This window comes from Emydura macquarii, unplaced genomic scaffold, assembly GCF_026122565.2.
Source record: "Emydura macquarii macquarii isolate MOO-44397 ecotype Brisbane River unplaced genomic scaffold, CSIRO-AGI_Emac_v2 contig_2432, whole genome shotgun sequence".
In the NCBI taxonomy this organism is placed as follows: domain Eukaryota; kingdom Metazoa; phylum Chordata; order Testudines; family Chelidae; genus Emydura; species Emydura macquarii.
This window is the reverse complement of record NW_027132569.1, coordinates 2,388,558-2,415,790: the sequence shown is the minus strand read 5'-3', so window position 1 is coordinate 2,415,790 and position 27,233 is coordinate 2,388,558. Positions and strand designations below refer to the sequence as shown.

Sequence of the window (27,233 nt, the reverse complement as noted above, 5' to 3'; positions counted from 1 at the left end):
TAGGGGCAAAAGAAACCTGCACCAAACAGCTGTATTAACTATGTGAAGGTATAAGGGATACCATTCCTCTGGGGTCAGAGGCCTGCAGCTGGCTGGCTGGCTAATTAGCCCTGCCCTCTGCACCTGAGAAAAGGGCTAGAACTTAATGGCTGATCCTTATAAAAGAGGACAACAGGAAATGGAGAGGGGAGATTGTAACCGCCTCCAGAAAGCTGAGGGGTAGGGGCTGTGCTCCCAATGACCTGCTATGTGAGCTATTGCTGAGAGGAATTACTCCAGAAACCAATATGGTCAGCAGGGAGATAGTGTGAAGTCCTTTATTTCTGAGGCTCTGAAGTAAGAGCCAGGAAATTTAGGGTGGCTGAAGTTACCGGTGTGAGGGGCTGACTTGGGGAAGGGACTTGGCCAGCACAGGCTTTGAGGGAGGAATCTGAGGTTTTGATTTTATTTATTTATTTTGTTAAGAAGCCTTAAAATAAAAACACCTAACTCTTCTGGAAGCTGCTTGCCTGGATTCTGTGACAGAGCTCAGGCAGAATTACCTCCGGGAGTGAGCAGGCTCTGCAAGAGCAAAACCGGGTCTGGTAGGAGGAGGGTGCTAGGCCCCAATCCTTTACAAACTGGATTTCCTGGATGAGAACAGGAGTATAAAGCCACACTGGAAATGTGTTAGATTCATTCTTGGTGTAATGCCACTGACATAGATGGAAATATACCAGGGATTAATTTGACCCTTTCCATAAATTGGCTTACTCATCATGTAGCCAGAGTTTAATGTGTGCCAGGGCTCAGCCTCTAGGTTTGACAGTTCATAGCCCCAGCTCCTCTGGGCTTGCTGCCTCAGTTATGAGTGTAAAAAAATTGCTTGAGCCCTGACACCTCTTTCATTACAAATTAAGCACTTCACGTAGCTATGACTTTCTTCTGTTTAAAAACTGTTTTTGTGAATTCAGTGTTTGTTCAAGGTGCCAGGCTGAGAAGTCTAGGCCTATCAGCTGTCTGTTGGTCCACCAAATAGGTGCTGCATGAGAAGGAGCACTGAAGATTTTCCATGTTGTATTATTAATGTGCCTAAACCCTGACTGTGAGGGACTATCCTTGGGGGTGAGCTGTATCCATGCCCATACCCTGATCTTGCTGATGGTCTCTGATAGTAGAAGTGAAGCAGACATTTGTTCATTAGCAATTGGATTGTGACCATCACTACCAACCCAGACTGAGTTTCACTAGCACAAATGTTCATAGAACGCGAATTTTAAGCTTGCATCTTCAAATTACTTGCTGAGGCCAGTTTTATATTGAGTGTCTGTGAAAACTCATGCCAGAAATCTGATGGTAAATTTGCTCTCATTCATTCAAGGACCAGACACAATGCAATGTAACATGTGGTCAGCAATGAGTAAACAATCCTGATTGAATTTGGGATTTTTTAACGCAAGCCACAAAGTAACTGAAATGCATGAAACATCTTGTTTTAATAATTTTGAGAAAAAAATTATGATCTGTTGGTACACACTTCATCAACAAAAAGACCAAATCTGTTAATCTTTTTTTCTAATTTAATTATTCAGTCAGCTAGAGTGTATGTATGACATCCGTACATGTCAGACACATCACAGCATAGAATGGTTGAATGGCTTATACACTAAACAAACGAGGTAATGCTTAGGATGCTACTGATATGCAATATTGTTTTCTTCCATAGGGAGAGTGTGGAGAGCCTTATTCAAAAACATTCCTATGCACGCTCCCCCATCAGAACCTACGGAGGAGAAGATGATGTTCTGGGGGATGAGAGCCAAGCAACACAAGGCAGAGGTAGGAAAATACATTGAAATGAATGCACTAAGGGCTAAATTCTCCACTGCATCTCAACTCTTCTCAGTGCAAGGGAGAAGGGGGCTACATTCAGTGCTGCCCATCCCTGCAGAGTTGCTTTAACTTATGCCATTGAGGTAAGGCCCCTAACTGACTCTACACCACTGGAGTTTAGGCATAGCTCCACCAACCTCCCACCTCACCTTTGGCATGCTCTGTACACTGGTGGTGAGTTGAGGTCAGAGCTATGCTGCCTCCACCAACTTGATGCCAGAAAACAGTTCCCTTACACAAGAAGAGCTCTCTGCTGGCCACCTCCAGCCAGATATGGCATGTTGCATTGCCTAGGCAGTGCAAAGGGGCATAGCAGCAGACTGGAGAATTGGCCTTGAACTTGTAACGACCTGGCTGATTAAAGCCCCTATCCTGCTTGTCATTTCACCCCAGATGACTTAGTTTTGCCTGTTTTACCAATTGCAAAACCATTGGCTACCCTGAGTTGCCTTCCAAATGGATGGTTGCTGGACAAATTACATCTATAGTCACTATGCTAGTCAAAATAGACCTTGAACCAGTGCTATGGGAATCACTTACTGCCCTTAATGTGTTATTCCCCTGCCTGGTGACTTCATTACCTGCTTCATATGCAATAAGCACTTGAGGTAAACCAGTTCCGTCTGCCTGTTGCATAGCAGTGCCCTTGTCTTGTCCTCTAACTTCATGCAGCGTTGCTAAGATAGGAGCACTGTTCCTGTTCATAAACTCTCTGGACTTCTGAGGAACAATGTACTCACTTTTAACCATGAGTTTCTCTTCAACAAAGGCGCTCATTTGCACTTGCTTATGCATATCTGTGCCTCAGAACAATGCCTTCATTTCCGGAGTTACTGGGCCAGTTCCTCAGCTGGTATGTTTGAAGTGTGTCAGTGGAGTCAAGCCAATTTACACCAGCTTGGTGTGGTATATCCTTGATGCAAATGTTGCTTTCCCCCATCAAAAGACATTTGATCTTCAAAGTGCTGAGAGCACCTTCTTGCTAACTGTTCCGAGCAGAAAGTCCAAACTGGATTCCAAGGGAGGAGTCCTGAGAGAGGATGTAATGTGCTTTGTTTAAATAATTGATTTGGTTTGACATATAGGGTACAATCCTGCCCTTACTTGTCTAAGTGTACAAGGAAGTCGGGAAGAGGATGAGCAGAGATCGTCAGCCACTTGTGAGCAATGTTGCTGGCATGGGAGAGTATTGGTCAATCAGTGATATACATGGTGGTGTACAACTTACTGCTTCTCCAGATGAGTAACCTACATTTCCCCCCTCTCTCCAAAGAATAGGGCTGGCAACCTGGGACAGTCTTACTGAAGGAGACTCCCAAAAAGTAGGAAGGGAAATGTAAATGTCTCACTGAAATTCTTAGCAAAATCTTTTGATAACCTCTTTTAAAACTGCTTTAAAATGGATGCACAATAAAGGGAGTTGAACGAAACTTGGCAAGTGAGCAAGTGTCGTTGGCTTCAGCATATGACAAGAGGTCTGTGTGTCCTGACCATACCTAGAATCAGTAGACCATGTCCCCCTTGGCATGAGAAAGTATGATACTTGGGACTCTGCAGCACTGGTTGTAATCCTTCCCTGTTTCTGTACAGATGGAAAGAGGCTCCGCATTCCCCATCAAGTGCACTCTTTGTAAAGGGCTCAATTTTTTTCCGTAATGTATAAAAAGGGAAGAGTTTGTAATACTCATAATTTACTCCAAAACCCAGTCAGAGCATTTGTTTTCAAAGTATTTTGGCACTCCTTCTTCTGGTGCCACCAGCCTCTAGAAGTACAGAGGCATGTAAACACAACAGAATTTGGAGGAGAAGAGAGGAAAAATGATGAACTCTTTCAGGATCCCCAAAAGCTTGTTTAGTGTTTATTTCCTGCAACAGGCAAAGATTTGCAAGGGTCCTCCTGTCTATCCCCTCCAAATTAGCTTGATCCTTCTGTTTAGGCAGTCTTAAGGAGTCTCAAAGTACAATAATCAAATCTGAAAATGTGACCACACAGGCCAGTATCTTATGATGGTGTCTCTGAGAATCCCAGAGAAGCTGTGTCTGCTTCTGGAACACACAATACCAAGTTCAAGATAATATGAGTGTTATTGAATGTTCACTATAATATGAAGTCTGATTACCAAAGCCATTAACAAATGGGTACACACACTATATTTTTAACTGTAGAGGATTTTGTTTTTGTGTAATGATATATATACTTCCTATGTGTACACATATACATGTGTGCATACATACACAAACTCATACATGGAACAGCTCAGGATTGCTACTAGATCTAAGGCAAGTGTAAAATTCAGATTCTAATCCAGATTTGAATCCAACCTTTCCCAAAAGTCAGGAATATCCAGAATCAGTTTATACAAGATTTTGTTTTGGCCTATTATAGAGAGAAGCAATTTTTGCAGTTTGGCTTTAGATCCTAACTTCCCCTGTGTTCAGGGATGTTCAGATTTGGGTTCAGAATTTGGTTCAAGTCTAACTCTGATATGGATTTGACATAACTTTCATGCTAGAGCAGGTCATTTTTACTGGACCACTTTTCCTGTCTACTTATGCAGAGGAAGCATTTATCACGAATAACTTAGCCAGTGAATTTTTCTGCTTTTTCTGCTTTGAGGATTTGTCCATGGTCAGACTGATTTTTGTCAAATGTATTTGTTGTTTGAAATTCTTCTGCAAACAATTATTTGCTTACAGGTTGCTCATGAGCAGTTTGTTTATGAATAATCAGTATTTGACATTCAAACTGTTTTTCTTTGGCACATCGGTGTCTTCATGTTATTTCTTTTCCATGAGTGGCTAAACATATCTCTTCCAGTCAGGTTTCTGAAACAAATGCCCCCAGTTATAAATTTAAAATTCTTTCCCCATGAATATTCTGCAACATTGGTTTAAGATTGTGTTTGCCAAACATCCTCATTGGTGATCTCATTTCCTAAAATATCCAGTTAGGGTGAAATCTTGGCCTCATTAAAGTCAATGTGAGTCTCACCATTGATTTTAGTGGGACTAAGGTTTGGACAAGAAAGCAAACACAAAAGGGACATGAACAAAACATTTTAAAAATAAGGGTTGGGTTTTTTTTTTGCAGTATTTATTCAATTCTAAAACCCAGACAGGTGACAATAACCAGATGTGTATGAATAGCAGTGGCTGACTGTACCATCTGCATTAGACTCTTTGAATGTGACTGATTTTTGAAAGTGAAAAACCTCTTCTGTAGCTGTAGTCCCTGTCTATCTCAGTGTTACAGCAGCATAGTTATTGTGCTGTAGCTATCCTGCTATAGTGCCTGTAGTAGATATGTAGACATGGCCTTAGTGTAGTTATCAAAGCAAATTATCCACTGGCATGCCAAAAAAACTGATGTGAAATGGCTAAATAAAACATTTAGTCATTTGCAATTTAAAGACAATCTTTCTTACCCTTTTCTAATTCTGAAATCCTCAAAGGAAAAGCATAGCAAAGAAATGCTATAAGTTTCAGAAAACAGCAATATTTGGAAGCTAATGATAATAAACCCTGATTAGATTAGAAAATTACTCTTCCGAGCACATTTAATAGAACTACGTCCAACATTCCAATATATTTTGAGAGATTTCAATGATCAGGCAAGTCTATAGATCCTACCACTTATGATTATCATCTGACCACTAGAGCTCTCTGAAAACAATGATTTTTTTTTTAAATATTTTTTTTGCAAATGTTATAGTCTCTCCCCCACCCCAAATTAAAAAAAATGTCAGAATTTGTTTGGGTGAAAAACCCAATTTTGTCAAGCTTTCACTGGAAGAAAAAATCCCATTACAATTTTTGATGAAATTTTTATCAAATTCAAATTTTGGAAAATTTCAACCAGCTCTGGTGACCAGTTGTTACAAAACGTTAGGAGTATGTTTCTTAACACAGCGATGCGTTGAAATGAGATTTTACCTCTGAAAGCCAGATGTTTCAGTTTTTGGCACTAGCATTAGTGGTAGATGAAATTTTCACACCCATCTGTAGACTGACAAATCTGCAGAACAAAATTATACTTTAAAGTAATGGATTCCTTCAGGTGGCAGGTAAAACAAATGAGCAAAAGCTGATTTTTGCTCTCCAAACAACTTCAACCAGTTTCTTAAAATGATACCTTATCTAAGGGTACATGTAAAAGGGAGCAATCCATGAATAATAACCTAAAAAGTTAGAGAGAATCCTTTATGAGAGTATTTGATTTCCAGTGGCAACTTCTCTTAACATAAGAATGGCCATATTGGGTCAGACCAATGGTCCATCCAGCCCAGTATCCTGTCTTCTGACAGCGGCCAATGCCAGATGCTTCAGAGGGAATAAACAGAAGAGCAATTATCAAGTGATCCATTCCCTATTGTCCAGTCCCCGCATCTGGCAGTCAGAAGCTTAGGGACATCCAGAGCGTGGGGTTGCATCGCTGACCATCTTGGCTAATAGCCATTGATGGACCTATCCTCTATGAACTTATCAGATTCTTTTTTGAACCAAGTTATAGTTTTGGCCTTCATGACATCGACTGGCAGTGTTCCACAGGTTGATTGTGCACTGTCTTCCATATCAACTTTTCAGTGAAAGATTCCTTTCCTTTTATACCTTTTTGCTGTTCTAGTTATCTTAAGCTTCAGCCATTTATTTTCTTTGCAGGGTCAGCTTTTACAACATCTGATAACTTATCCCTGAGCTCCTGGGTATCCTCTTCAACCAGCTTTCCTGGATTTCAGCACCCACAGTCCTTGACTGCCCTTGGTACCAGCACTGCATCCATAGCTACACCCATTCCTCATCCAATCCAAGGATCTCTGCCTCCATACAGCCGCCTGGGAATGCCTCTTACACCTTCTGCCATAGCCAGCTCAATGCCAGGTAGTGGCCCAACATTCCCATCATTCCACATGCCCAGATACCACCATTACTTTCAGCAGGGGCCTTATGCAGCTATTCAAGGACTGCGTCATTCCTCTGCAGTGATGACACCATTTGTATGACTGACATAAGACAAGAGAAATCAAGATTTTTAAATGTGCAAATTTGGTATGAAAACACAGGGGACCTTCCTGAAAGGCCTATGGAGAAAGAGCTGAACTCATAACAGACCGGCTAACATAATGCATTATGGATACAGATTCTTCCTGTGAGGGGTCACAGCAAGAGAGAGTGCAGCTTGGAGTTGCAAAAGTATCTGTCTATTACAAGCAAATGGATCACAAAGTTCACAGGACTTTTAACAAATGCAGGTTGATCCAAAGGTGCATTATGCCTAGCGGAGTAAGAAGGTGCATTTACGCAGCAATGTACAAATCAATTGTGTATAGTTTTTTTCCCCACATGCTAAAAGAATCCTGAAAGAGGCAATACTCTTACTTAACTCCATCCTTCCTTATGAATACTGAGAGCTGATATGGAAAGATTTATTGCTATAGCTTTGAGCATGTTTAGGCTATCTCAGCATTAGTTTGCTGGGAGAGAGGGAAAAGAATTGTCCTTCTTTTAAAGACTGGCTTATCTTCAATAAGAGGAGTGTTTTATAGTTCCAAAGGGGAAATATCAAGAACATATGATCACAAAACAAGTCTTGAATTCTTTATTTTCTTTTAGTTCACAAAGTTATATCCGTTCAGAAAAAAAAAAAAAAGACTGTTCGAGAACTATATAAAATATGTTATATTCTGTGCTTTGTCTAAAAATGAGTTCCTCACGTATCCCAGAAGGGAGCAATTTAAGCATCTGTCAGGAGTGATGAAGGAAAATATTTATTCTGGAGGATCTGTTGCTTTTAATCTGAGAATGAAAGATCTCAAATCTTCATCCTGAATAATTTATCTGCCACTGATACTAAAGGACCCCTCTCTCCAGATGTGCTCTTGTACAAGATAAAGAAACAGAGCCGAATTCTGTTACTATAATGATCTGCCCATCCAACTTACAAATATCAGTGGACCCTGTTGCATGACCAGCCCATAAGAATTTACCAACTTCTCCTCTGATTTTCATGGTGAGGGGTGATGTTGCCAGCTATGCTGTTCTGCCAGGCACACCAGAGTCAAATTCGGTGCTTATGTATGTCCCAGTGAGATCCATGGAGTTGCCTGGGGAATAAATGAGCACATAATTTGGCCCACCATATTTTACTCATATCTATCTTTTGATGGATTTCTAATTAAACATGGTTGTGTAAACCATTCTGGCTGCAATCCAGACTTTCTAGTTATTTTTTGTCTGCAATATAATAATTGTAATTAGCATTACAGGTCAGATTTGCTCCTGTGCAGAGAGACAACCTGAGGCCTGTGCACCACTGAAGTCTTAAGATGTGTAGAAGCTTTGTGCTGGCTCTGTGTATGGGGTGAATTTCACCATATGAGAATAATAAACAATGTTCAGATGAAAGACCAGGGTACAATCAGCTCAACCAATGTACATTTTCTCTATATAGGTAAGAAATACAACATGCTTGTTGACCCCAGTTCTTATACCTAGTCATGACTTCTAGCAAGAGAACTTACAATACAATTTCACAAAGAAGGCGCTGTAGGGGTTAGAGTGAAAGGCCAGTCTTCATCGTATTATTCCATTCTATACCTGACCAATATGTGTTACAAGACTATGCAGTAGAAACTGGAGCATTTTATGCCATGTGCCGTACGTCTAGGTACGTGTCACATGATGGTTTATTGGTTGTAGTCAATTGACTAGCCTTTTGCTGTCCTGCCACAAAATGCTGTAACGCCATCTCACACTTTGCCTAATTTTTATGTTGTGTTCTGTTGCAGCTGAATTCATGATTTCTGGACTCAGAGGTCCTCCAGGGAATGTCACAAATCAGTATATGGGGCCAAGCCCTCCGTCTGTTTGCATGGGCTGTAAATAGATGTAGAATTTGGCCTGATGTACAGACATACTGGAGTTTGCACTCGGCTGTCTGACTTAGCTATAAGGTGTTTGTACTAAAGACCCACTTTTGCCTAATCAGGCCCCATTTTGATATGAAGAAACCTACTTTTGGAGTAATTGGAAAATATTGCTGGAACAGATACATATGCTACAAAGGCTACAATTAACCCCTTGAATACATAGATAATGCCACATTTTTTTAGATTTTCAGTGCAGATTTGGAGGGAGAATTGACCCTTTTTCCTCCCCTTTCAATTGTTTGGTTTACATAGCGTAAATGTGGGTGTTCACTTTTACCCAGGTACTAATTCTATGATAGTTAAGGGCAAAATCTGTGGGAAAAATTGTGACCTCATATACATCCAGTGCAACTTCAATAACTTATCTGGTGTTGCATGTAGTGTTACTGTGTGAAGAATTCAGCCCAGTGCTTTAAAACTGTCTTTGTGTGTGTGTGTGTGCACGCGTGCACGTGTGTGTGCTAGAAAATGCTTAAGCAAATACAGTTGACTCTCTGTTTCAGTTGAATCAAAGTAAATTTGAAACAGGTAGGCTGATGTAGCCCTGATACTCTGAGACTGATCTTCTCACATTGACCTGCTGTTCCTCTATAAAGCAAAGTCTAAGCAATAAATTCTTTGACTTCTTTAGCTCTTTTCATGAGTCTGTCCTACTAACGTCAGTATTCTCCATATGACATTTTTGCTATGATGCTAAATGAAGTATGAAAATGTTTCAAAGAAAGTTCTGTTTCTTCCTAGGGTACAATAGAGTAGCAGAAGAAGAATGCTAAAACATCCAATGAAAGGCCAGTGCTGCTTCACTAGGAATAAAATGTGAAATGTATATGAAAAATATGGCACTAGCCTTCTCGTGTGAAGAACACACATGAGAGCGGGACGTTCTCACCAAAACTCTGATCAGACTCATGGACTGCTCCCCACAGAAGGGTGGGGGTGGGGGGGGTGGTGGGGGGAGGGGGGTTTGCCATCCTGTCAGTCAGGAAGGGGACAAGGCTTTTCAACCTCAAACTGGGGCTCTACAGGCTGATTCCACAGACCCATGGATCTCTGAGGAGTCAGCCCCTCTGTGGTGCTGTCTGACTTGTTCCTCCCCACAGCAGGATAACTCCTTTTGAACCGGTGCACCCACTGGATTCCCCACCAATGCAGGCAGGCAGACAAAACATAAACATTTCAAATGTAGTGCGGCCATGGAACTCCCAGCAGCCTTAATTTCAGTTTTTCAGTGGAAAGTGTGTGTGGGAGGGAGGGGGCCTTTATGGGGAGCCTGCTGTGAGTGTCTGTTTCACAGCTCTAATCCATGGGTCTCCAATCACATGGAGCTCATGTGGAAACGTTTTAGTTGGGGGTAGATGTTGGGATGTTGGGGGTTTAGTTGGGGGGAGCAATGTTACTGAATAGGAACACCCACTCTGCTATTGGCATAACTATGGGGAATTTTTGCCCTATATTATTGTGATTCTTTCCCCTCCTTGCCTTTCAGCAGAAGGGAGCATGTGAGTGTAAATTCTGACTATCCTTAGGGGGTGAAACCCTTGCCCCACTGAAGTCAATAGCCAAACTGTAATTGACTTTAATGGGAACAAGATTTCACCCTCCAGATAGCTGGACAGTGACATTAGTGACACTGCCAGTGAAGGAACTCTACAGAGGAGACCACAAACCAGTTTTCATCCTGTTTTAAATTGATTTTAATAAGTAGAATACAAATTTAGGAATGTAATCCAGATTTTAACTGCTTAATCACTGACATTTTTATGATTGCTTTAAAAAAAATCCTTGTACTATTTGCTATTGACTCAGTCATCTCTTCCAGGGGCTCCTGTATTGCTAATGTCCCAATGATACCAATTCCAGGCAAAATGTCTGCCACCGGTCGATGGCTTAGCAATGCCAAATATAATTTGAACTGTTATTTTTCAATGCATTTCACATTTTATTCCTGAGGTGGAGCACTCCTCACTTTTACAAGCTTTCTTGGCTAAGCAGAATGGGTGCTGTTCCCTTTTAAGAAGGGTTGGGTGAACGTGCCTGAACTTGCTTTTCAAAGAAAATGGTAAGCTTATCCTCCATCTATTGTTGTATTGCCTGGCCCAGTGTTATGAATACATTTGGATGTTTTTTTAATTACTCTGTTACCCAGAGATATTCAAGAGCTTCACATCTTGTTTCAATCAAAGGAAGACTAAGGCAAATGACTTAGATGCCTTTATCCAATTTCCTTTTTATTTCTGGAACACTGAAAGAAACAAGACATCAAACACATCTTAAATTTATCTATTCATTTTGTAGAAGTGCCCTAGCTGGTCTGTTGCCTACTTTGCAGGATAGTCATGGGTACAAATTCAGAGCCATTGACTGTAGTGGAGTTATACTATATATGAACTGACTTAAACAATATAGACCAAATGTGTTAAGTTGCAAAATTAAGGAGAGGTTGCTCTCATTTCAGATAAAAATGGCCCTTTCTAGGTCCAAGTAAAACATTCGGTCTTCTCTACACTGGGAAACGTTGTAGCCGTTTTTCAGCACAGGTGCAGTCCCACACATGGGTGAGGTCTAGTGGAGACACAATGTGGGTTGTCATTGTCATCATAGTAAAAAAGTCTGTGTGTGGCCTGCACTAGCTGTTACTTCTTTAGTGGCAGAAGTGGAACTGCACCAGTGCTGAAAAATCTCTACAAAATTTCTTAGGCAATACACACCCTTAAGGCCTTGAGCACAATGGTAGCTGCCAGGTGCCAAGCGCTTTTGAAAGCCCAGCCATTCATTCATGTACTATCTTTTCCTGCACTGCAATGGGGGAGGAGGATGAGGAAGGGGGAAACAACATCCCAAGATTCTGCAAATATTAGACATTTAAAAATCAACTTGTTTTTAAAAACAAAATGATGATTTGATGACTTGTTTAGATCCCACAAGATTTTTGTGTGTGTATTATGGGAGATCAGAACTATTAATGAAAAATGTTTCAAATTTTTTGGGAAGTGTCCTAAACTGAAAGCTTATACAGACTGGGTGAAATTCACCCCTGTGCAGAGGGCCAGCGTTAAAGCCTAAGCCCCACTTATGTCTCATTATTTGAAGAGGCTCTGAGGCAATAGTCCTTATGTTGGTTCTCTGCACAAGGTGAATTTCACGCATTTCACGCATGTATGTTCATTTAGTCAGGTCTGATTCATACCACTTCTTACTGTCCCTTTCTGCCACAGAAAATGTGGCTTCCCTGTTTACATCCTCTGTCCTGCAGTGAGGCAGTATTTCAGACTCTGGTAAACTGTCATTGAATGTGGTTTCTGGGCTGTAAAATGAGAGAGACAAGATTTTGAGCTTACACAGAGCTTTTCTTCAGATCTGAGAAACATACTCAATGTCACAGCTCAATACACAGATTGCACAGATTGTTTAGCATAAGTAATTAACACATTTCAAGGGGCCATTCAAGGTGAAGTGGCCTGTTAACTACTTTTGCTAGACAATCTGTTCCACCTTGTACTGAGCTGTGACATTGAGTATGTTTCCCAGATCTGATGAAGAGCTCTGTGTAAGCTCAAAAGCTTGTCTCTCTCACCAAAAGAAGTTGGTCCAGTTAAAGATATTACCTCACCCACCTTGGCTGTCTAGTATGCTGGGACTGACATGGCTACAACAACACTGCATGTAAGTTTTTATTATATTATTTTCTCTTTTGAAATAAATTAAGCAGTGGTCTAAATAACCACTCTGTGAAGTAACTGCTTATCATAGTATATGGACAAGAAATACAGTTTGCTGTATTTTACCTCTGGCACATTTTTAAATAGTCTCTTATTTTCTTATTGTATCTCCAGAAATGAGGAAAGATTTCTTTTACAAAATGAGGAAGGTAAAAACTGGATGTGTAGCCTCTTTAGCAGAATGTACCCCAGTCCTGCTGTTTGCTGTGTTTAATTTGTTGTTTATAATGCCTTGAGTGAGCACATTCACCATGTACTGAAAGTGTGTGTTGGGGGGGGGGGGGGGGGGGGGTGATGGAGGGGAAATCTTTTTATGGAAAAAGATATGAGCATAACATACTATGAAGCAAGATCTAATGAAAATTTTCTTTTAAGTGCAATATATTTATTTCTGCTAGAAATATAATATCAACATTATGTAATATTTGAAGCATTAAATGTTATTTGTAAACAGCTTAAAATTATATATATATCACAAAAAATTGTACATAAGTGCAAATGTGTGGATATCCATTTTCTTTCATTAAAATATTGGGTGTTTTAATACAATCCTTCTTATTTATCCAAAGCTTCCTCTTTCTGGTGTTCTCTAGTTAACCAGGCCAGTGGGTTCATTTGGGCCACGGGTGCATTTCTGCAATGGCATGGAAAATTCAGGTACAGCTCCTGATGTGTGAAAGATGGCCTAACTTCATACTGAAGCCACAGTCGTCATAGTAGAGTTGTAACTCTGCTAGAGTGAATAGTAGTTGAGACTTGATTACTGTTTAATAGATGTCATTTAAGTGCTCTGAAGTCCACCTGCTTATTTAGATGGTCTTGAAAATTACTGTGCCTCCTAGGGTCCCAGGAGAGAGTTAGTGGCTGACATTTGGGGGTTGTTCGAGCAAGTGGTTCCCTAGATGAAACCCCCTTAGAAAGCCGTATGACACAATCCTCTAATTCTTCTAGTGTTTTTGTGCACCACATCTGTGGCTCTGATCCTCCCCAAATTGATATCAGCCACTTGGAATTTCTTAGCTAGTGCACAGCACCCAGTGGCCCTTGGAGGAAACAATACTGGAAAAGTTATTGAGGATCAAGCTGACTATTCCAGGTTGGCATAAGAACTGCCATACTAGGTCAGACCAGTGGTCTATCTAGCCTAGTATTCTATCTCCGACAGGGGCTAGTACCAGAGCTTCAGAACAGGGCAATTAGTGATCCACCCTGTCTTCCCTTTCTGGCAGTCAGAGATTTAGGGTTGCCCCAAGTATGGGATTGCAACCTGACCATCTTTGCTAATAACCATTGATGAACTTATCTTCCATGAACTTAACTAGCTCATTTTTTAACCCAATTACACTTTTGTCCATCAAAACATCACATGGCAATGAGTTCCACAAGTTAAATGTGTGTTGTATGAAAAAATACTTCCTCTTGTTGTATTAAATCTGCTGCCTATTATCTTTGTTGGGTGGTCTCACATTTTTGTAATGCGGGAAAGGATAAATAACACGTCCCCCCACCCCCCGTACCATTCATGATTTTATAGACATCATATCCCCCTTAGTTATCTCTGTTCTAAATGTTTTCAGTTGTTGGCTGTGTGTGTGTTGTCTCTGTGTGCTGCACTGGTTCAGGCTGGGTAGCTGGCCCTGCAAGCGTCGCACAAACTGCCCAAGAAGACCACAGACTCAGTTAAGTGGCGAAGGCACTTGATCAGGTTTATTGTTAATAAAGCATGCTCCTAGTATCCTGTAGACTGTACAGGACCAATAACACACATATGCCCATTGCAATGGACCAGATCAGTGAGCAGCAGGACTTTCCGCTCCCCCCTAGGCCAGACAAAGATACCCCTTCTGTGACTTCTCTTTTATACACTGACACAAGCAAGTTATGTATTGCCCCTCGGATTTGGTTAGTTACCTCCCTTTACCTTGTACCAATTGGTTTGGTCAAAACACCTCTATCCATCACCCTGTCATCCTAACCTTATCTTTTAGGAGTGGTCAATGTGTCCCTGTATCATCTTCGGGAAGTGTGTTTATACCGTAAGTTTGTATCGGGGTGTTCTAGTACTACTCTTCTGGATGTGTTTATGTGAATATCTAGTCCCCAGGAGTGCTTGTTTTTGCAACACCAGCCTTGTTCTTGCCAAGTTCATGTACCAGATAGTAAACTTGCAAGCAGGCATCTGTTTTGTAACAGGGCTTGACTTTTGCTAACTTTGCTTTATATCAGCAGGGCCTGACTTTTGCTGAATTTTCAGACCTTAGGTCTTGTACCAGGCCCCATGCTTCAAGCTTTCTTTCTACTACACTGAACAGCCCTAATCTTAGTCTCTTCTCGTCTGGAAGCCATTCCATATCCTTAATCATTTTTGTTGCCCTTCTATAAAACTTTTTTAGCTTCACTATAGCCTTTTTGAGACAGGGCAACAAGAACTGCATGCAATATTCAAGGTGGGGACATGCCATGTATTTATATAGTGCCATTATGATAACCTTCTGTTAGCCTTTTTGACTGCTGCTGTGCATTGAGCTGATGTTTTCAGAGAACTATCCACAATGACTCCAAGAACTTTCTTGAGGTGGTAACAGCTAATTAAGAACCCATCATTATATACATATAGCTAAGGCCAACATGCTGTAGTTGTTGAAGCTCAGTAATATTCCTAGTCTGTGAATTCAGTTCCTTCTCTGAGCAAATAGTTGGGCGTGACTACCAGGCATGTTGCTACTCTTTGCCTATAGGAAAAGGGTTTTAAGGGCTTTTTTTGGGGGGGGAGAAGTAGCACAGATCCTTAAAAAGGGTCTATAACTACTGTCTAATCCATACGTGTAATTTTATCATTTTTTAAACTTGACTTGAGTAGCACCGCCTTTTCTCAAGGTTCCAATATATACAATCGTTCATAAATCCATATTTATGGACCAAAAAACCTTCAGATTATCTGATCATGCTTCACGTCCTTCCAGAACATTGAGTTCAGCTACGCTCATCTCTGAAAACCAGGAAATTAAGAGTTATAGTAACACCAATGGAAACTTCTGAAAACCAGGCAATATAAAGTTAAGAGGCACTTCCACAACTCAACCTTAATTCTTCCCCTCTACCTGGAGTGGCAATAGTCAGTGGGAATGGTTCGGTAAGAGTGGTGACATAAGCAGACATGAACAACAGCTAAGAGAATATGCCCGTGTTTGTGTTGTGCTCCACAGATTTAGATTCCAGCACTTAGCTTGCAGGCACTCCAGCTGCCTTCACTGTTAGGTGTAGCTGTACTGAATGGTGGCAGGATTCGTTGGAGCAGCCTGGCAGAACTACTACTGTGATATGAGGAGTGTGTGCGTACGCGAGCACGTGCATGTGCGTGCCAGGAGGGATTCAGTCTGACTCATTTTAGCACTGAGTTCTGTAGGTTGTGTCCATAGCTGTGCACAGGGATCTTCTTGCCATGGGGATTGTCAGCAGTCTAATAGCATACATGGTAGTAGTCTCCAGGACTTAGTAAGGGGTAAGAGAAGGCAATGTCTCAGCAGGAATACTCAGGGCAAGGATGAAGGTAATATTTAGCAAGTCTGGGGTGGTTTGTGTAGAATCAGCGTTTGAATGTAGATAGGTAGTTGCTGTTTTGCTACATCTCACTTAAACTAGTTTTGCTTTATGAAAAAGAAGGTGTTAGTTCTACAGTACTCATGGTGCTTTATTCCCAGCGTGTTCTGGAGCATCTGTCCAGGCAGAGTGCTGATATGTGTGATATTGAACTGTTGGCGCGTCACTTAAGAAGGCAGAGTTAAGGTTGCATTTTGGGGTGGTGTGTACCTAAACTCTTCAATTTCTGGTTTTCAGAGGCTTGAGTGTAGCAAAACTCAACATTCTGGAAGGACATGAGTTACTACCAGGCAACCTCAACTCTACATTTATAATAAAGGTTTTTGTCCATGAATTTAAATGAGAAGAACAGCATAAAAATCCACTACACCACTACATGAAGTAATTCAAATACACTTTTGGTCACCTTTGTGGAATGCCATTGATTTGACCTTTTAACTGTAAATTTTTAATGCTTAGGAGACAAGATAGCTTAGAGGGCTGGTAACAGTATGCAGCATCTTTCACATCAGTTGCATTTTTTAATCCTGCATGGATCATTAGTAATAAAACATCTAATTAACATCTGTCAGATAATCAGGGGCCTCCAGCTCTTAGGCTCCAATTTCAGTAAAGCCTGTGAGTACATACTTAACTTTACTCACGTGCTTAAGGGCTTTCCTGAATATAGATAGACTTAAGCATATGCTTTAGTGATTTGCTAAATCAGGGTCATTGGCATTGATCCTAAAAGGTGTTAAACACTCCCTCCCTGAGCCAGTGAAGAACGTGCTCAAATTTAAGCATGAGAAGCCTCACTGAAGTCAGTGGTGCTGCTTACGTGTTTAAAATTAAGCGTATGCTTAAGTGCTCAGCAACTTGTAAGATCAAGTCCTTAGTGAGCAGATGTTCATACAACACTACTGCAATTGGCATCTTTGTTGTCAGTCTCAGCAGAGAAGCCAAGAATTAAATAAAATATTGATCCTTCAATGTGAGAGGGTATACTTGTGAGCAGAGATGAGGCAGAAACGATGAGAATAGACTCACTCCATTTTTACAATGGGTATGTAGGTCAGGGTGCAAATAACTCCTCTGGCAGCATAAAGCTATGGAGGAGATAAATGTTCTGGATAGTGGTGTATTGAGCTTCTAAACAAATGTGTATACAGTGAACACTTATACTATGTTAAGAATGCTGAGCAATACAAAAAAGTAATGCTGAAATATCAATAAAATACCATATCAAATATGCATTGAAATATTAGATTATACAGCATTAGTTCAATCATTTTATTATTAATAATAAACAATGACAACATTCTATCTAAAAATAAGAAATTAATTTATCAAAGGCTTTTCCTGTCTAATGTCCTGATCCTACTCCTACTGAAGTCAATCATTAAGTGACAATCAGTGTTGCTCTATGAGTTTATAGAGGTCCCTGGGGAATTATAGGCTATAATATGCAAGTTGGTCCAGGACCCTCCTGGTTAAGAAAATAGTGAGGGTACACTGGGTCTGTAACAGGATGGAGGAGTTTGCTAATGCTGCTTTTCAAGAGAGTAGGATAACATCGTCTCTCAATGAAGCAGTTATTAGATACTGGCTTGCTAAACTGTCTCTAGACATTGTAATATTCATTATTACCCAATCTTTAACATTCCTTTTAGAGGAAGGTTATAGAGAAGATAGTTTCAAAGCAACTCTGACAATACCTGAGGCCTCCAGGCTTCTTTATGTTGGAAAATCCAGTTGTGGTATGTAGACTGCACTGGATTTGTTAATCTCCTCCTCCTTCTAGTTATGAAAGAAAATCAAGTATCCATGCTGATTCTTTTAGCTCTGTTAGTTGACTTTGATGCAGCTGACCATGAGATGATGTTGCTATGGCTATGGAATTTGCCAGGGAAAGATGGTGTAGTTCTTGAGTGGCTCCATTCTTTTTTCTCTGGGAGGATTTTGAGTAGTTTTGAGTGACTGCTCAGCTGCCCTTCAGAATGAATGTTTCAGTCCAGTCACACCTCATGTTCAGTCACTAAAGGAAATAGTGAGGAGATATGTGTTTCCAGTATGCAGATGACACTCAGCTATTTTTCTTTGTTACACCAGACCCAGCTGTTGTGGATGGATGGCTTACCCAGTGCCTTGCAAAGACCAGGACTTGCCTGAGGCATAATCCACTTTAAGACAACTCAGAAACTTCTGCTGCTGCTCTGAGCAGTAGCATGAATTTGAGGTGGCGGTTCTTGCCGGGACTACATGACTCTTCTGCTTGTGGTCTGCATTGGCTTCTAGTTTGTATCTAGGTACAATTCATGATGTTGGTTTTAATCTATAAAGCCCTAAATAGTTTGGATCCTGGATATGTCAGAACCTGAACTCTTCCTGCGATATGCTGGCAGTTGAAATCAGCTGTGGCGCCTTAGCTATCACTTTTGGGTAAGACTTCTATGCAGAATACACCCAAGGACTGCAAGCACAGAGAGTACCTAGATAAGCAGCGAACAAGATATATTTTGTGCTGTTCCTGTATGTTATCACATACCCCTCACTGTGCCCCTGCCTTCCATCATGTATACGTTTTCATGCCCCTTACAATGTATCTTCCTTATCTGTTGAGACCACTTCCCCTCACCCTTCCATCCCCACCATATATGGAATCGTTTCCACCAGGACACACAGAACTGTTTTTGGTGACTAGTGTAAACCAGTTTAGTTTATCTTGATGAGTGAAATGTATTTAAAAATGGCTGTAATAATTGTACTTTGAAGTTGCTTGCTGAGTGCTTCCCAACGCGTTGCTCAATAAATTGCTTAGTATTATCTGTGTGGCTGGATTCTCTGGAGAAGAATTCATTTTGCTTAACACACCTGTCTTTTAATAGAGAGGTACTGGATTCCCTGACTAAGGAATCACTTCCCTGGTCCTATTCTATATAGATTCTTAAACTGCGCTCATTGCTGTAGTATCAGATTGATACATTACTGGAAGGTACTCTGTCAAGGCCTGAATTTGTGTCCTGTTGGTGATGTGGTAAGGTCTGTCAGTTCTCCCAGGCCTTTTTTGGGTGTACATAGGAAAGGGCGGTGTTGGCGGAAGTTGGAAGGGGAGTTAGCTTCTACATGTCCCTGAGGCTGTGAAACAGCATACTTTAATCAATTCAAAATAAATAAAAAATATGGACGTTAGTGAAAGCAGGCCCTGAGTGCTATAGCTTTTAGACTCTGGACACCAGTTTTCGAACTGTCAGTGAGGAAGGCAACCATAGCTTGTGGGAGTTGCCAGCGGACAAGGTGACTGGAGAAGATGTTGTGTGAATAAATAAGCTATAAGATGTGATGGTTGAGGATGAGGTGAAATGGGGTAGGAACCGACTCAGGGTGGCGTAAATCTAAAACCAGGGGGGCTTACAACTATTTCTTTTCTGAAAATCTCTCAACAGCTCAATACCGCCTTTCTAGAGGCCTTTGAGAACCTACACATTGGTAACTCTGTGGGGGTAAATCTATCATGACTCAGCTGTTGTTGCTCATGCTGAGACACAGATCTCAAGAGGAAAATCCAGATAAGAACAAAATGGAAGAATGAGTCAGCTGGGACCACCTAATGGTAGGGGTCACAAGCATCCTTTTTCCATAGGTGACTGTAAAAGGGTGTGTTAAATGAGGTGATTGACAAATTTAAACAGATTTATTAATGTGAATGAGTCCCCTCCATACTTGTGTTAGTAAAAGAGGTTACAACTAAGAGTCATGTCTACACAGATGGCTCTGTTAAAGAAAATATATTAAAACCCCAGAGAAGTTGGGAGATTTGGAGGAATGAACCCTCTTTTTCAAGCGGCCAAAAGGCATAGTAATTCTTTGCACAGAAGACTGGTAACAGCTTGGCTTTCAGACCAGGAGGCTTACACTTTACACAAACCAGCTCGAATGTATTTTAAAGAAAGAAGATTGTTGTTTCAGATGTGGATGCAGAATGGCAGGCAGAGTTGGTGGATATGCACCAGTTCTCCAAACACAACAGTGGTTTGAAGTACCCCTAAACAGTGATAGACATTCTATCTAAATATGACTGGGCCTTCGGCCTAAAAGACCAAGCTGGTCTTGATAAATAAACCCAGTTGTTGCCCCTTTCAGAAAAGGTTGACCATGAAAAACTAGCTAAAACCATCACCTCTTTAGCCTTAACTTTTTGGCAATGCTTTGTTCATCCCCCAAACGCAGACCACCCATTTGTTTACCCCTCAGCTGATGTGTACCCTTGAGGTACCCTTTTACCCATGCCCCTTTCCATGACTAGTCATGCATGCTCAGAACCAGAACCAAAACCATCCTCTGGAAAACTGAAGTATTTTTTAAAGTCACCTATAGGATCTTTTGTATTTTTTTATGTTGTTTCCAGTCATCCTTTCTTTTAGAACCCCTGAGGATACTGTGGCCATCAGTTTTCTGAACTGCGTGTTATGTTTTTCCCAAATCTTTCTAGAATACTGAAGAGCTGTGCTTAGCTTACTGAGGCAGGAGAATAGTTCATACCAATATTTCAAATACTTCATAAGGAGATAACCCTGCATTGCCTGAGCTTTAAGTCCTTGATTTTGTTTATTTACAACCCCTGAAGTGCATGCTCTGAGTTTGTGAATGTGTGTTTTTGCTAACAGTGTTCTTATTGCTTGGTGTGGTGTCGATCACTGAGGAACAGGCGTTGTGTTTGCATTGTTGCTTTTTACCAGAATCTTTTGTTTTGTCCTTTGGCTTGATGTATCTGAGCTTTGGACAGTCCTGATGCTCCATCTGTGGTCTTTGTGTGGGCTTTGTTGTTGTTTAAAGGTCTCAGAGCAGATTCCTGGTTCTTTAGTGGTTCTGCTGGAAGTGTCTCTGTAGCTACTACTATGGCTTGGTCTACACTTACCTCAGCGATTTGGTGGCAGTCGACGGGAGTGACGCAAAGTACACAAAAAACTTGCGTAACTCGCGTCGACTTCTGTGCTTCTCTTCTGCGTGCCGTCTTCACTGCACTGCACCAATGAGAACCGCATTCCCATCAATGCAGTGCTATGCCACTTGAGGAGGTGGTTTTAGTACCTCAACTTCTGGATCGACTGAGCGGGTCTTCACTGACTGCTCAGTTGATCCAGATAAGTCGATCTTCAGTGTAGACATAGCCTTAGGCATTGTCAGAGAGCTGCCCAGGCCTGATTAGGAAAACAGAAATGTTCCAATTTAGCATCAAATAAACATTTTACAAAATTCATCAAAAACACAAAACTTAACTCTACAATCTCTTTCTCACCAAAACCCACCCACATCTATGCATTTGCTTAAAATACAAAACTGCTTAAAATACCAAACAACTAGGAAAAATATATTTACTAGGCAGGCACTATAAGAAAAATGCATTCATATCGTGAAATAAGCTGGGCCTGGATAAAAATGGAATGATAAAAGGGGCTTTTGTGTACAAAGGCTTGGTAGTTAACAGTTCTAACATGCTCCATTAAGTCAGGGCTGTCCCCCAGACATGCTCCATTCCCACTAGCTAGGCACCTAAAGCAACGGTTCTCAATGCAGCCACCAGGGGGTTTCTGTGTGGCCATGAGCAGCTGGGGAGGGAGGGACAAGGATCCACCCCACCGAGCCAGGTTTCATCTGACCACGAGCCAGGACTTGTTGGGAGCAGCCCCTGCAGGGTGAATAACCCCCGGCCGTTGGCTCCCAGAAGCACCTTCCACCGCCAGACAGCACTGCAGTGCCAAAGTAAGTGACGCCCCCGCGTGCCTGCCTCGGGGTCTGCACCCTTTCCTGCCAGCCACTGGCTGTCCCGTGCCTCGGCTTCCGCCTCCCCCCCTCTTCCCTCTCTGCCTTTTCAGCACCCCTCCCCCTTTCTTTCCTGACAGCCGCTTGATTGCCTCCACATGCGGATCCAACTCCTTGCATTCATCCACCCACCCCGGGTCCCTGCCGGCCAAGCCAATGCCTCTGGGTCCCGACTTGCCTCCCTGCCTTTCTGGCACCCACCCCCCTTTCCTCCCTCCCTCCCTGCCAGATGCTCGATTGCCTCCAGGGTCCTTGCATTCACCCACTCATCCCCCCTCCCTGCAACCGTGCAAGTGACCCCCAGCAGCCCCCTCCCTAAGCTGCAGTTCTTCCCCCCCACCCCCAAAAGCAGCCCCCTCCCTGCCTCCTGCCAGGCGGCTCAGGGCAGTTGCTGCACCTGTAGCCAGACTGGCTACTCTGCAGGGAAGAACAAGTAATTCCCTCCAGCCACCTGGCAGGAGCTGCAGTTCTTCGTGCACCCCACTCACCTTTCTCACCTGAAAGGTGAGTGGGGCACATGGGGCAGCCTTTCCATTCAAAGAGCTCCTCAACTTTTGCTAATATTCTGATCCACACAATTGATGCATCAAAACCCAGAACTTATTATTTGCACATGTATATGTGCATATTTATTTGATTTTCCTAATGTTAACTGAGTATATCAGGAAAAATTGTCAATGCAGCCACCAGCAAGAGTTGGTGGCCACACTCTGAGGCCACCAAAAAAATTGTTGCGAGAACCACTGGCCTAAAGGATGGGTGTTTATGAATGCCATGGCAGAGCTGAATGTACACTCTTCCGTCATGGGCAACACAACCAACAGAGATCTTTTGGAACATGTGAAGGCCTCGCCCACCGACACCAGGTTAATAAAGACACAGTACTACCATCCCCATTTTGCCATCTAAAAAGCAAAAATTGGCTAAAAGATCCAAATGGCTCATATAATGTTTTTCATGCTTTAAAAGAGTAATTTTTAAAATGGTAATGTTTTGCTTTAAATAAAACACTTCTACACTTTTTCAAAAAAATTAAATATTGACATGTACTTTCTCTGAATTGATCATAGTTAAGGATAAGATTATGTTGTGGAGGTCACGGAGACCTCTGTGACATTTTTTTGCTTTGATCCCAGGATGGTGGGGCCAGAGCTGTCAGCTGGCAGGGGTCCCCCACCCCACAGCTCTCAGCTGCCACAGGCAGTCAAGGGCCCAGAGCTCCGAGCCACTGGTCCCACAGTTCTCCACCACTAAGGGCAGCGGGGGGCCTTGAAGGTCCCAGACACCCTGGGTGGGGAGGGGTGCTCGGACCATCAGCTACAGTGGGCAGCGGGGGGACCCAGGGCTCTGAGCCACCGGGGCTGTGGCCTCGAGTTTTAAGTTGCCATGGTGGCTGGTGCCCTCCTTCTGAGAAGGGCTCAGGCTCTGATCCCCTCCTCCTCACCAGCTTTAATCATCTCCCCAAGTCCCTCCCCATTATTTTTAGCAAAAGTCACAGACAGGTCACGGGCTTCTGTGAATTTTTGTTTATTGTCCATGACCTGTCTATGACTTTTACTAAAAATAACCATGACAAAATCTTAACCTTAGTCATTGTAAAAAAACAAACAAAAAACACAACCAGACATCAGTTGTCTTTAAACCTCTCACTAGGGGTGCTTTAGTCATTGCAAGATATACACCTCTGGGCTTGTTGAAACACATTTTGAGCATGCCTACATATATTTTATATTTTACAAAATTCATCACCATCCGCTCATTGTGCATTAAGTCATTTAGAATACAATTATAAAATCTGGTCAAAAGATAAACCCTTGCTATGGTGGTATAAGAAAAACATGCAGTGATAGGCAGAGGTGACAAAGCGAGGGTCTTGTAATTGTCTAATGTGAAACATAATGTTGGTGGCATTTTTTTTTTAATTTCATAAGGCTTCTAGGAAAAAACATGCTGTTTGAGGGGGTCCATATGAGTAAAAAAACTCAATGCAGTTACGGTCTGCCAGGTACAAAGCAAACCAGGGATCCAATCACAAGGGAACACATCCAAGAAATTCTCTTTTGTGTAAGGGTCCTGTAGTGAGGAGGCATGGCCGTCCTCAGAGATTGACGGGGAGAGACCACAACCAATCCCTCTGGGGTGGAGCCAGGAGGACAACAGCCACCATGCCAGAAACTGAGGGGTGGGACCGGAACAGGAAGTATAAAGGGCGGGCCCTGTGGCTCATTAGGCCGGAGCTGCCAAGGGAGACAGATGCAGTCCATCTGCTTCTGGAGCCTGAAGAGCTGCTGGGACTGGTGTTTTGAGTGTACCCTGGGGAAACGGAGAATGACACCAAGCTGCATGTACACTACAGAGGGGGTGTTGGAAGAAGCCCAGGAATACCAGAAGATAGCTTGGTTGAGTGTTAGTCTAACACCAGCTCAGTGTGATGTGGGCAGATCCGGAATACTTCACCACTGTTAGGGCCCTGGGTTGGGATGTGGTAGAGTCAGGTGGGCCTGCATCCCCCTCCCCCCTGCCACCGGGTGGCAGCCTCCCCACTTTAGGCCAAGAGGCCTACATTGGTCTGCCATCTGCTTGAACCCCTAGACTGTGTTGGTGCTCACCCCTGCCGATTTGCTGCCCTGCCTTGCTAGAAGGCCTGGGCTCATAGATTGCTCCAGTTCTGCCCTGATTGCAGGCCAGAGCCCCTGACTATGTGCCGCCCCACGTTGCTTGAGGGATTGGGCTCATAGACGGCTACAGCCCTGATCTGACTGTGGACCAGAGCCCCGTTAACTGTTTGGTGCCCCACCCTGCATGAGGACCTGGGCTCCGAGCTATTTGCTATTCTACCCTGCCTGGAGGGCCAAGGCTTTGGAAACTGCTAATTCCCCCCTCTTCTTTTTCTTTGAATCTGTGTATTGAGGCCAACCTTACAGGTGTGTGACAGTGAGGAGGCGTGGCCTCCCTCAGCGATTGACAGGGAGGAACGGCCACACATGCCTACAGGTCCGCTGATAAGATATGTGATAGTTGCGCAGTGTCCATTTTCACATGTAGTCAAACAGAACATTTCTCCCCTGATTTATCTTTGAGGTTGTCAAAAAACCCATACCCAATCATATTGAGGCCTTCACAAAATGTATTTCTTCTCTCAGGTTCCTGGTTTTAATCAGGGAATAGTGATTGGTGCATTCCTGGTCAGGAGCCAGGTCAAAGGCAAATAAAGTGTAACCATTTGCAAACTCTTCACGGCTGATTAACAGAGAATGATCTTTCATGTGTTTACCAGCCATCTGGTACTCTGTACATCACGTATTCTCTCATGTAGTTCCCAGCTTTGAGTCTGATTGCAGAGGCTTGACTGGTATCTGTTCACTATCCACATACAAGGCCACAAAATTACTATCAGAATGGTTTAAAGTGAAAGGAATTTTTAGTGTAGCTTCCACTAAAGGCATTGTCATCCACAAATCCTAGGACAAACGTTTTGGGTAACTGTCCCAAGAAGAAAGTTCTCCTGGTTACTGACCCTGCTGCCTGCAGGTATCCTAAACCCTTTCATACCCGCACAGTCCCTGGGGTATTTAACATTAGTGGTAAGCAGAACTTTCGAGTGTCCTGGACAGATGCCCAAGGCCCACCCATACTTCCTTCACAAACAGCAACTAGGCTCAGTTCAGTTCCCCACAAATGAGAGCTGCCCAGCTACTGTGGTGGAAGGCAAGCCACAGCTAGGCAGCTCTCACTTGGCAGTGAGGAGCCGAGCCCAGCACGGCTCCCCCCCAGTGTTTAACTGTTTAAACGTTCTATTTTTAGAACATTTAAACGGATTTGCATTACATTAATGTTTACATCCCTATTGGGAACCTCCATTTGAGATAACTAGGTTTGTGCATATCATTTTCTATTAATGAAATGATGGACTTTCTATGAGCTTGCATTCTTCAGAAAGAAATAGCTGAGCAATATAAGATGCACATTTCTTGGGACAAAGCTGGGACTGGGAACTTGCTGGTGTCACTCTGGAATACAGTTCAGGAATGGCTGGCTAGAAGTACTCATATATATATATTCAGCTGGGAGTTATTTTTGCATGCTAGAGGCTGTGTGTGAACAGACCAGGAGTGGTTGTTCTCACAGCAAAGCAGTGTAAAAGGCACTCCCAGACTGGAGAGTTGAGGGGACACAGCTATCCATCAGTCCATAGGGTGAAACTCCATTTCTTAGCTCCAAAGGTGATTTTGAAAGGAGTGTCTTTGCTGATACTGTTAGAGCTGTGCGGGTATTGTATTTCCACTAACCCCACCTCCCAGATCCCTGGGTGATCCAAGAGCTTAACTAGATCTATTGTAAAGTTCAAGCTGGTGTTTTGGGGAAAAACCCAGAGCTGGCGTTGCTGGGCAAAGTGATGTAAAAGCTACTGTCACTCTTCTTTTTCACTCTGTCTTTGCAGGAGTAATCATTTTCTTTCACGTCTAAATGTCACAGAGTTGAGAAGCTTCCACCCAGCTGTTAAACTTACCAGGCCACCTCAACCATTTCACCAGTAGCTTTTTTTCCCCTTCCTTTTATTTTCTCAGCTAGAATTTTTTCAATCGAGTAAATCATATCCTTCTTTAGGTGTTAGCCTGTCATAATTCTTCAGGGGTAAAAGATCCAGTGATTGTCTCACCTCTGTAATCTTTTAATCAGTGTACAGGTCTCTGGCTGTTTAAGGCTTCATCCACTATGAATATCTCATTAGTAAACGTTTGTTCACAACCTTTTTCCAAAGCTCCTTTGGTTTTAAATAGGCCCACTTGGGCGCCTTTTCTAAAAGGGGCAACAACCAGATTTATTTTAAAACTGTCTCCATAAACCGTTTTTCATACTGTTATGGGGTGAATATACCTCATGCTAGCCCAGCAACCAATGAGTTAATACAGGCACTGCTGAGCAGCCTCACAGCAGCTGGGAGGATAAAAAGGCTGAAGGGCGAGGAAGCTAACAGGAGTGAGCAGGCAGGAGAGAGGAACTCCTGTCAGCAGACTGCTAGAGAGCTGCCAAGGGAATACAGCCCAGAAAGGGCAAACAGGCCTACAGACTGAAGAGCCTGCAGAGGCCCGAGGGAAGGTAGGAAGAAGCTCCGGGCACTGTCAGAGTTGGCGAACCCTGACCCTCCTTGTCTAGCTTGCGGTCCTGAGCTGGAACCCAATGGAGTAGGCAGGCCTGGGTTCCCCTACCAATCCCCCTGAGTGGACATGAAAACAGAGAGGTTTTCCAAATTCTTGGACACCAGGCATGGACTGACAGCCCTGCTGAGCTGAGTGATCCAGAGCCACACCTT

General features: G+C 42.6%; 1 protein-coding gene across 3 annotated transcripts in view; it reads left to right on the top strand.

Moving 5' to 3' along the window:
- The window catches only part of TBX20 (T-box transcription factor 20), a 195,526-nt gene that overhangs the window by 32,091 nt on the left and 136,202 nt on the right, over positions 1-27,233 (top strand). The window contains exons 7-8 of one of the 3 annotated variants that reach the window (XM_067562504.1): positions 1,706-1,818; positions 6,532-9,721. In XM_067562504.1, coding sequence (XP_067418605.1) covers positions 1,706-1,818; positions 6,532-6,872 — 454 coding nt within the window. In that variant the 3' untranslated portion in view covers positions 6,873-9,721. Of the gene's footprint in view, positions 1-1,705; positions 1,819-6,531; positions 9,722-27,233 lie in introns of those variants that run through there. The other 2 variants (XR_010922422.1, XM_067562505.1) reach the window with 2 other exon arrangements.